This window comes from Papilio xuthus, unplaced genomic scaffold, assembly GCF_000836235.2.
Source record: "Papilio xuthus unplaced genomic scaffold, Pxut_1.1 DF825017.1, whole genome shotgun sequence".
Classification (NCBI taxonomy): domain Eukaryota; kingdom Metazoa; phylum Arthropoda; class Insecta; order Lepidoptera; family Papilionidae; genus Papilio; species Papilio xuthus.
This window is the reverse complement of record NW_013533632.1, coordinates 6019077-6030662: the sequence shown is the minus strand read 5'-3', so window position 1 is coordinate 6030662 and position 11586 is coordinate 6019077. Positions and strand designations below refer to the sequence as shown.

General features: G+C 33.6%; 2 protein-coding genes across 2 annotated transcripts; one reads left to right on the top strand and one right to left on the bottom strand.

Moving 5' to 3' along the window:
- On the top strand, positions 1-5108 carry LOC106126434 (D-3-phosphoglycerate dehydrogenase). The gene is given in 8 exon segments (NM_001312200.1): positions 1-72; positions 542-682; positions 843-994; positions 2254-2473; positions 3056-3188; positions 3976-4091; positions 4395-4497; positions 4815-5108. Coding segments are annotated over 7 exon segments (984 nt in total). The 5' UTR covers positions 1-72; positions 542-547; the 3' UTR covers positions 4940-5108.
- Positions 5109-5125: 17 nt separating this feature from the next.
- Positions 5126-8067, bottom strand: LOC106126113 (D-3-phosphoglycerate dehydrogenase-like). The gene is made up of 9 exons (XM_013323579.1): positions 7893-8067; positions 7526-7667; positions 7256-7407; positions 6969-7188; positions 6619-6747; positions 6395-6499; positions 6188-6322; positions 5835-5934; positions 5126-5355 (listed from the first exon to the last, which is right to left on the bottom strand). The coding sequence occupies exons 2-9, from the start codon at positions 7658-7660 to the stop codon at positions 5234-5236; spliced, it is 1098 nt and encodes a 365-aa protein (XP_013179033.1). The 5' UTR covers positions 7661-7667; positions 7893-8067; the 3' UTR covers positions 5126-5233.
- Positions 8068-11586: the final 3519 nt, after the last annotated feature.

The window sequence follows — 11586 nt, the reverse complement described above, 5'->3', positions numbered from 1 at the left end:
ACCGGCTTTTCCAAGTAATCGAATCGAGTATCCGACGCTCTCTTGTCATCAAATTGAAGTTTTATCAAAATTGTAAGTTATTAAATTATCTATTTTATTACTCTACCGAATTGTATTTTGCTCTGATATTGTAGATTTTATTTATAAGCACAAATAGCGTGTAACTTTATTCCGTTGAGAGGTTATTTGCGTTTTACTTTGAACTTTATAGAATCAATATAATGATGCAAAGCTGTGCGTGCCATCTTTGATCAGATATATCTCTGAATATGTCCGTCATTATTGTCATCTGCTAGCTGTTATTGTTTACTATTAAACTATTAATAATATCCTGCTTCGCGTATACAATATTAGTTTATTGAGTTACGTTATATACGATAGAATAAATATATCAAGATTCAGTAAGTAATATGATAACGTAGTGATACATATGTTGCTTATCAGCATATAATTTTGTTATTATAAAACCGTTTTATGAATGCGCATATTATGTGTTATTATTATTAAAACAATTGTTGCATTATTATTTACTACCATTCAGGCTGAAATGGCGCTGAATATAGGATCAGTTTTGATACTGGACGGCGTGGGCCAAAATTGCGAGGAAATTTTGGCGCAAAATGGCATTTATTCCACCAATATGGTGAAAATTACTGAAGAAGAACTCCTGAGGACAGTATCTGTAAGTGTTTTTCTCTCTAAGTATATTTTACAAGTCATAATGGCGTATTATTCAGTTTTTTATATTGATAATTCGGTGCAGGTTGAATTTTTAGTTGAATGCAAGAATAACTTGACTAGCACCGATTTTGCATAGGTTTAGTATTTCATGTTATTTCTAGGTGTACGATGCCTTAGTGGTGCGTTCCGCTACTCAAGTGACAAAAGAGGTCCTGGATGCCGGCAAAGAATTAAAGGTGGTAGCTCGCGCCGGCGCCGGCGTAGATAATATTGACGTGGCGGCCGCCGCCGACAAAGGAATCTGCGTTATCAAGTAGGTTTTATTACGGAAATATTTTTGATTTCATTTTAACACAAAGTGGATGTTGCGCGTTGTGGATTTATACCGCTGAAACATTCTGTAAAATATAAAGTCTTTGAACGTTGATAAATATTTACAGATATTTTATTTATTTCTTTAAACTTGTATTTAGAAAGTAATTAGGTTAAATTAATTAATAGGATTCCAGCAAATCATTAGATTATTGACTTAAATTACGTATTTACGAATGAATCTATAATTTTCAAATTAGGTTACATACAATGTTAATTAACACTTATTATATATCTAATTGATATTGAAATTGATTCTCCAAACAGCATTGTTTACGAGATTTTGATTAAATTATGTAAATATTTTTACTAGTACATTGTTAAAATGTAGAGAACCTATATATTAAAATGTAATCGACTTTTGTAATTAAAAAAAAACCTCTACTTAAATATTAAAACCTTCGTATATTCGCCCAGGCATAATATCGATTATTTTTAAATAGAAGCCGCGGTAGTATAAAACGGATCAAAAGATATTATATGTTAATTTACCTGACAGTAACGATTATAAATTTCTATAGCGCACAGCTGTATAGGGTGTGTTTTTTCCTACGTAACATTGTACGTACACATAAACGTTACGTCGTAGACACCCTATACCAATTAATTAACCGTCGATTGTTTCCCACTGCGCAGTGCTCTTGTAAAACAAATACCTATGACACGTCCGCTCTTTGAAAGGTCAATCAATTTAATTTACGATTAATCTGTAGTTTAACGTTGTTTAACTTAAGTTATTTATTTGTGTAATTTTACTTATGTTATCTTACTTCTTATTAATATTATAAATGGTGAAGTTTATATGGATGGATGTTTGTTAGAAGTTTGTATGTTTTTTTAATTCCACGAGGACGTAGTTGCGGGAAAATGCTATAATCTTATAAATGCTAAAGTTTCTACGGATACATATACGGAAGTTTGTTACTACGCAACTTAACAATGGCTTATGGGATTTTAATAAAATTTGAAAGAGAGATAAATTAGTCACGGGTAGTATTATATATAGGCTACTTTTTCTTAAATTACCATTTTCTTTTGAATGTGTGGTCATGAAGACAACATGCACGCTCAAAACTATGGCATGGGTTATTAGTTTAGTTTTTATAAGTCACGCAGATATAGTCTAGAGTTAGTTTATTACGTAAAACTTACTCATGCTGTTTTCAAAATCGATTAAAAACGGTTTCTTTGTATTTTCAGTGCGCCAGGTGCCAATGCTGTGAGTGCTTGTGAGTTGACATGTGGTCTGATAATGTCTATTACAAGACGCATCGTGCCAGCGGTAACCGCGTTGCGCGAGGGTCGCTGGGAGCGATCCCTCTGCACCGGAACTGAAGTCAACGACAGGACTCTTGCTATCATTGGTCTCGGCAGGGTCGGTAGGGAAGTTGGGATGCGCATGCACGCTTTTGGAATGAAGGTAAGTTGTTACAGTAGTATTGATTCAGGCTTTTCGCGGTTCATGGTTAGCACAGGTCTGTGCAAGAATACATCGACATGATTTCAACAGTATAATATTTTATAGATTATTGATTGATTTACATTGTTCTTCTTTGGCAACATTTCTCTGGTAATTTTTACTCAACTGACTGCAGAATGGGTCTTTTTTGCGATTATGTATGTGGGTTTGTAGATATGTAGATTCTATTGTGACCTACTATATCAACTAAACTGATTTTAACGTGTGAAAGGTGTTATTCGATCAGCATTATTCCTTGAAGTGTCATAGGGTACAGTCAGTTGGCTTCTTTTAGTGTTTATATTTACAAATTTGCTATTGTCCGCGAGAAGTTAAAAAAAAATCTTTAAAATAGCCTATGTGTTCTTCTAGACTATGTTCTACGTCTGTGCGAAATTTCATCAAGATCCGTTAAGTCGTTGCGGAGATACCTTGTAACAAACATCCATTAATCCATCTAAACATTCGCATTTATAATATTAGTAAGATAGTGCTTTTTTTCGATTTGTTTTTTGTTGTTTAACATTTTTTTTTATTTATCAGATAATCGGGTACGATCCGTTTGTAAGCATGCAGCAATGCGAGTCATTCCATTGCACCAAGATGGAGCTCGATGAAATCTGGCCGCTGGCTGATTACATCACACTGCATACTCCGCTTATTGAATCCACGCGCAGTAAGTATCATATTAATATCATAACTTTTATAACAATCGTCCTTATCAAAGCAAATTTATATGCATACTAATAGTTAGGTGCGGATTGTAAATTATAAAATCGTGGATTCAAATTACATTCAATAATGTCGTGTATTTAGTTTGACCTAATTATTACTAATAAGTTACAAAAAAGTTGAGTTTAGCTGAGCAAATGAAGGTGTTGGTTCAATAAAAAGAGAAAAGACATTCCGTATAACTTAAATTCTGGAAAACTTCATCGGTTACGATGTTCACTTTTATTTATTAATGCATAAATTATCTTTGTATTGTTGGGTAATTGAACTGTACACAAAACATTTTCAATTATCACAATGATAAGAATGTGTTGCTACTCGGTATTGATAAGTCAATATACTTATCATTAAGATGTTAAGCAAAATATCGGAATAATACTAAAAACAAATTCGATGTTATCGGTCGTTCAATTTTTGTACAGATTCATTTAAAAAATTAGTCATACGTTTTCAGTAAACAAGTTCTATTAATTTTCTTACATTTCACATAATTATAGTAACTTTACTTAGTACCTTGTACCATATAAAAAATTTTGTTGGCAAAATTACAGGATGTTCCAAATATCTTAAAATATGTTTTTCTAAATTTTTCTACATTTAGTTCTTTCTCGTCCGTAACTTTGTAAATGTACGCTTTATATTTATTTATTATCGGCTATATTTTTAAATACGTACTTAATGTATTCCATGCCAATACGTATGGTTATACAACCAACTGTTATCTTTTACAGACTTCATCAATGCTGATGTTTTCAAACGTTGCAAGAAAGGCGTTAAGATAATAAATGTAGCCCGCGGCGGGCTTATCAACGAGCAAGACCTTTTGGATGCACTCAACTCTGGACAGGTACTTTATGTTTGATTCTTATGTTCGTTTATGCTACTTTTAGACCGTAAAGAATCAATTGGCGCGAATGACGTGCTTTTGTTACAAAGTCCAGTGTCAGAATGAATAGTGCGGGGATATAAACGTCGACATTTTAGTAAGGCTAGTGTTGCTTCCATACACTAGCACATTTTTGGATTTCCTTCCTAACACTTCTTACTTGCTATTATACAAAATCTTTAAATAATTGATGATTTTGTTGAGTAAATACTGAAGTATTATTGAAGTAGATTCGTCATTAAATATGTAATTTTTGTGTTGTAGGTCAGTGGTGCGGCGATAGATGTATTTGAACAGGAGCCTCCGACTGATCCTCTGACGTGGGAGATCATCAGGCATCCGGCTGTTTTAGCCACACCGCATCTCGGTAAGCTACAGCAATAGTCAGTTTTTTTTAAACCTTGGAACCTACAATTTAACAGAACAATTTACTTAACTCATTAACGCAAAAACAATTGAAGAAACTTTGATCTAGTTACTTTTATGTCAAAATAGCTTATGTTTTACGAGTTAACTTAATTACTTAATGTAATAATCAGTTCATCATTAATAAATCCTTAATCAGTCACTTATTCAACTGAGAAATTACAGTAATCGTGGAATTCCATTGCTTACTTTTGTACTTGTGTTTGCGACAGTGGAAACTCACCGTAATGGCAACTTAATACGTGATTATTTTCACAGGTGCATCAACCAAAGAAGCCCAATCTCGCGTGGGACAAGAGATAGCGGAACAGCTGGTGAATCTGGCTAAACCAGGCACCTACTCAACACCCTTGGCTGAAGTGACCAACATCTTCAAGAAGTAAACGCATTCGCGGCAACTTCGAATTCATTTTCATTTCCTAAATATTTTTACTATCTTATATAATGTTAACTATAAGCTTCTAGTTTTATATTCTTTGCGTATTTTATAATATTTTTTTAAATGATGTAATCGAGAGGATTTATTTAAACAAATAAAGTCCCGCTTCTGAATATGTTGTTTATATTACATTTTTTGTTATTTTAATAAGATAAATCTTTCTATTTCATACAACAAAATCAGTTTTAATCAAATAGAACCAAATTAAAAAAAAAGACAATCGGTTCGGAATCGGTTGTTAGTCGTAGATTTTGTTCAGTTCTGACAGCATAGTGGAGTAAGTTCCCGGCTTCACTAAGTTAACGATTTGTTCAGATATTTCCTTCGCCGCATGCACAGGGACGTCCGTCGTAGATGTAGCTGTGGGACATTGTTACCATTATTGTCAAGATACACGGATAACTTCAAGCAGCAACATTTTTACAGCTGTGCCGGAGTATACGCCTATTGAAACTACCATTGGTAATGCACAAGCAACTTCTTCAAGTTGCCCGTGTACTACGTAGCTTTAATTTCATAAACAACATTAAATATCAATAATATTTAATCTCATCATTAATCAAATATGTAAGAAAACGGACTATTTACGAAACGGTATTTTAATAGTTGGCATTGAAATGGGGAAACCCGAGGGCAATAAATGTATAAGTCGAAATGTTAAAATTATTAATAGTAAAAAAATTGTAGTAAAGTCGTAGAACACTCTAATCACATGTTTTAGACCAGAAACTTTAACTTTAAATACTTCGAAAGGTTTGCTAAAATTTCAACAAGATCTGAATTAATTCTTGCAGATCTAATATAATATTTTTCTGTAGTAAATAACACTATTTTCTCACCAATATGGGGTGTTGCTATCACGGATGGATGTTCAATAAGTGACAAAGTCACCGGATCCTTCTGACACCCCTCAAACACATCGATCGCTGCTCCGCCGACCTATCATGTTACAAAATAATCATATTTATTACTACAATAATTCAGGCAATATCAATAAGTATATAATAATTAGTAAAAGGATGCCATTGAGATATTTGTCTGGAACATTTTTTTAAAGAATTGAGTTGGAACACTCCTTTTACATGCTTCATCATCCCATTCTCTTTATCCTGCTCGCTGGAGACCACGGACTTAATTTTCGTCTTGGATCGAGTAACTGTGGACTTAAATTCTTTTTTTTTACAAATGATACCTGTCCAGAGTTAAGAGCATCCAAGAGGTCCCTCTCGTTTATAAGACCACCACGTCCCACGTTTATAATCTTCACGCCTGTTTTGCAGCGGCCGAGAACGTCCGCATTTATGAAATCTACAAAAAAATTATAGTTCTGAATAATAACTTACATTCATTTGTGATACTGTAACAATTGTTGTAAGGTAAGTACTACTCTCTTGTATACTATGTCTAACCATTGTTGGAATGCAGGTTGCTCTTCGGGGGTCATTTTTGATATGAAATACTGTTCACATTGTTCCTGAGTTGCGAACGGATCGAAACCAATCATCTGGAATAATAATTTGAACAATTGAAATCATACAAATAATTGTTTTCTAACCTAAATCACGGTAGACATAAATGTAATTAAAACTAATAAAAAATCACATATTAAGTTGCTGAACGTACCGAATAGAGTACGTAATCCCCTAGTAACACAATGTAATCAGCAATAGGCCAGATTTCATTGATATCCTTTATCATAGTGCAGGAGCCGTTGTTGTGTGTCACTGATAGCAGTGGGTCAAATCCCACTACCTATTGAACAAGACATTTTAAAATTCAACGCTTGCAAATGAGTACATAAAGTCAATAAAATGTCATTACTTGGTTAATAATAGCCTAATCGTTTGCAGTTCCTCTGGTGTTGCGAATGTCCATAGTCGGATTACTAAACATTAGTGATTCGCTGATCGCACCAAACAGCTATGGTGCGATCAGCGAATAATTATGAATAGTTTCATATGTAAGTCTGTTACCTTCATACCGAAACCGCTCATCCGACTAGCGACTCCCTTACCGACTCTGCCACAGCCGATAATAGCAACGGTACGGTCTTTAAGTTCATTGCCTTTGAATGATCCATTACTCCAAAGACCTTTAGAAAAAGCGGTCCTGGCAGGTCGCATGTGTTTCGCCACCGCCAATAACAATCCACAAATTAACTCACAAGCACTAATAACAGTTGAGTTCGGAGCACTGAAATAATAGTCAACGACATTTATTTCTCTTTCAACGAAAATAAGGTATAGTAAGTTATACTTACTTAATGACACTAATACCCCTGTTACTGGCTGCCTCCATGTCAATTTGGCCACAACCAGGGCTCGCAAGTGCAACAATCTTTAAACGAAACGCAGCTGCAAGAATTTCTTTAGTAATTAGAGTGTCTGGCCGCACCACTATTGCGTCATAAGCCTGGAATTTTCAGATATCTTTTTCAATTATGGTAATATAGTACTACAGGTAATACAGTACAAACTGATACTCTCCACATAAAATAATATAAAATGGCCATATAGAAAGGAACGCTTACATATAAATCATTTAACAAGTATTCCCTTATGATGTTCGGCCTACAAATGGTTTGAATGCCGAGCAAATTCAGAATATTAGTACAGCTCTCGCCTATGCCATCCAGCACTAAAGCCCATTTGATATCCACCACCATTTTGAACCTGAAAAACGAATTTAAAACACATGATCATTTAACAATGGTGTTTGTTTTATGAATAAAAAATATACAAATACTTGATTGTATGTTTTGATTGATGATCTTCATAAGAACTAAAAAGTGAAACTAAAAAGATAAAAATAAAAAGTAAAACGAAACTTATAAAGAAAATTTCCAGCAACAAAACAACACCGACTTATTTAACTTCTTATTCCGAACTAATAATTACCTTGTCGGTCAGTAGGTAACATGCAAAACGTCCCACGGGTTCCATATTGAACAGATAAAATTATTTACAACGTTGCAAATTTCGCTACGTATGTACGTGGTACCTTAAGTTTCAAGTAACGTAGTTCCTTTAATTAAAGGTGTCCAATGACCGTAGGAAAGTAATAAAGTCATGAATCGCACCAATCCGAAATGTATGATTATATATGAGACTGTAATATCTTACTGTTACTTACTTACGAATGTTTAGATGGATAGATTGATGGATGTTTGTTTGAAGGTATCTCCAGAACGTCTGAACGTATCTCGCTGAAATTTGGCATAGATGTAGAACATAGTCTGGAAGAACACATAGGCTACTTATTATTTTTTTTTAGTCCCGCGCGGATGGAGTCTCTCTCGACCTAGTTATGAATATAAATATCAGTTTTGTATAAGGATTAAAGGTAATAAATCAGTGATCACATCATTTTCTTATTATTTTAGGCCCTCACAAGTCATGCTTTCTAATTTAATGTTTCAGTATGGGCAAGTAATATTTCTTACTAGTTAAAATCTATTGCGCATATCCATGGGCTTCGATGATAGCCTCAGTACGCTCGCCATATGTTAGCCCCCTAATTTTATAATAAACAACTTCCAAAAACTAGACGAACACATTGTTTGGAAACAGCGTGATCGTATAATTTTTACACTTATTTAAAACAATGCAATTCGATGTCTGTTCGCAAACGTTTATGCTTTCTCTTCATTTGCAAGGTCACTTCGCGTCATCTCAGATTCGATCCGCCATCTCCATATTAAAAGGCAGACGACGTCGCAACTTCACTGCCATGAATTGCAACTTGAGTAAAAATAACTAAACAGGCCTTCATGGTTATGTTGCAACATTTTTCTTAAAATAAAAACGATCCATGCTATTTTTATTAATAATCGATTTCCTGGTACGGTTACTTACTATAGACCGTCTCCAATATCATCAAAATATCCTACCAAAATTTAAACATAACCTGTACAATGATAAGAAGAAAAAAATAACTTTCTCGTGATACAATGTTAGTTATCATATTCTTCCGAATTGGCTTGACCTATTTTTATGAAATTTTGTATGAATATTCAGTAGGTTTGAGAATCAGTTACTATCTACTTTTTAATCCCGCGCAGACGGAATCGCGGGCGACAACTAGATTGAATGACACAAGATTACTTGGACTCTATGTGAATTAAATTTACAGGAAGACGTTAACACCCGGATATTTCTACGTAAGACTCAATGTCTGCCTTTCATCGCATACTTAATTAAGGCTAGCAACTAACATCTATACATGCATCTTACAAGCATCTAATTAATCTTAGATGTCTTAGCTCCATAATCCATGTTAATATTAACTTGTTTCCGGATTTAAGTTACACACATGTTTAAATATTTTTTTACTATTAAGAGGCTACTTACTGATGATATTTTTTTAAATATAATGAATGTTTATTGAATAATTAACGTTAATTCCTATCTTATCTTATTTGGGCATATAATGCATAGGTAAAAAGTAAGTTAAACTGCTTTTGAAAGTGGTATTTTATTGTAAGTTTAATTTAGAATGAAATAATAGTAAATACGATAATGTATGCGCTTGTGTTATTAGAGCAATGAATGAATTCTTACTGTACGTTATATAATTAATAAAAAGTAACATTTCATGTTAGACAATAGACACTTAATATGATAATCATGAAACTTTATGCTACTTATGTAGATATATGTTATGTGTTATGGAGTGAACTTGTTTTAATATTTCAAAGTTATTTGCATGCCAGTAATAATGTGGTTTTAATTAAATCAGGAGTACTTCTTGTTAATTTGATATTCTCGTATTATTTACTGAATTATTTAACCGTTGGACATTTATGTACCTAGTTATACAACCTTGGTATTTCCAACTCTTCTTAAGTAGAATCATCAAAATAAAAATGAATTAATCAAAGGTTTGATCCCCGTTAAATGTCGATAAATGGACTTTATAATTTCAGATATAGCTATCGCTCTTAGTATGATTAATTATTTTTTAACATTTTATTACTTGAATTACAAATTGCAAGGAAATGTATGGAAACAAGATGTAAAATACAGCAAAGATATTATTAAAAAGAGTTCCCATGAAGCAACGGGCAACAGTCAGGACCTAACTAGTAATCAAACAGTAAACAGAAAGTACTAAAATTTTGATCATATCTATCTAAAGCCTCACGCTTGGAAAAAAACGACGAACATCGAATACCAAACAAACATGAATGTTTGGATAGGAGTTTTTGTTTGGTGTTCATTGTTTGTACTAGGGATTGGCGTGTGTGTCCATTTTTCTATACAAATCAAATATGTATGTACATTAGATAAATCGAACATTCAAGAATTAGTCTTATCACCAGAAGATTTAAATTGTGATGTCTATTCGTAAGAAGTAACAATAAGTTATTTGAAATCAAGAAGTGGCATTTGGTTCCGAGTTTAGTTTCACTTGTTTCTAAGTAGAGATAACAGTTAAGGAAACATAGTGTATACGTAATCATATACTGAATTATATATGTAGGTATATGACAAAACAGGCTACGCCGGTTCATTGCGCTGTACTGAAAAGCGTTTATCGTATTAACAAGTATTCCGCAAGGTCCTCGCGTGCTCTTGTTGCTCCCCGAATGGACCTTGACATCTTATTCGAAACGTATCATTATCAAAACACCTTTCATATTCAAGAATAGGCAAGATATGATAAAAATCAGTTCCTATTTAGTTTTTTTTATCTCATCTTAAGTATAACATTTAGAACTTACAATTATTTGTTTAAATTATCAAAAAATAATTTGCGTTTTGCGTTCATAAATGCCAATGTTTAGCTGTACGGATCGATGGTTTGTTGTTGAATGTTAGCAGGTATCTTCAGAACGGTTAAACCAATCTCGCTAAAATTTGGAATAGATGTGTAACATTGTCCGGAAGAACACAAAGGCTTCTAAATAAGTTTTAGTATCGCGCAGATAAAGTCGCGGACGACAGGTACATATATATGTATAAATCAATATAATGTTTTATAATACTTCCGTAGATGAGTCAATATGTCAGGAAATAATTAAGTAGTATATGAACTTGGTAAAGCATATTACCTACGCCACACCCCTCGAGGTGACCCACGTTCTTACAAAGTGAACGTTGTAACGTCATCAGTGAACGTTTCAAGAATGTACTTGAGTTGTACAGAGGTCTGCGACTCTGCCAGCCTTAGTTAATACTAGCTGTCGCCCGCGACTCCGTCAGCCTGTACAAAAAACTAATCAGTAGCCCATGTGTTTTATGCGTATGCCACATTCTAGCATACATGCCACATTTCAGCGACATCCATGCAGCCTTTCTGAAGATACCTTCTAACGAAGTTCCATCTATCTAGACATTCGTATTTATAATAATTAGTAAGATATTGACATTTTATTGAAAGCAATTTTTCATTTGATTAGTTTATTTAATATTACATATCGATTCGTACATGTAATAAGGATCTAATTATGACAGATTCATCGTTAGGTTTGGGATGAGGTCTTTATCCACCCATTTTGTATATGAGACCCACTGGATATACTTTGTATATGTTAGGCTTCAACTTTTTTGTGTCGAATATTCATATAGCCAAGGAATAAACCAAAAAACG

Bases quoted from the DNA above. Each gene is read 5' to 3' on its own strand.
- LOC106126113 (XM_013323579.1), bottom strand. From the start codon at position 7,660: ATGGTGGTGGATATCAAATGGGCTTTAGTGCTGGATGGCATAGGCGAG. The intron at 7,189-7,255 runs GTAAGTATAACT...CTATTATTTCAG, and splicing joins AGGGGTATTAGTGTCATTAA to TGCTCCGAACTCAACTGTTA. The intron at 6,323-6,394 runs GTATACAAGAGA...GTTATTATTCAG, and splicing joins TCCAACAATGGTTAGACATA to AACTATAATTTTTTTGTAGA.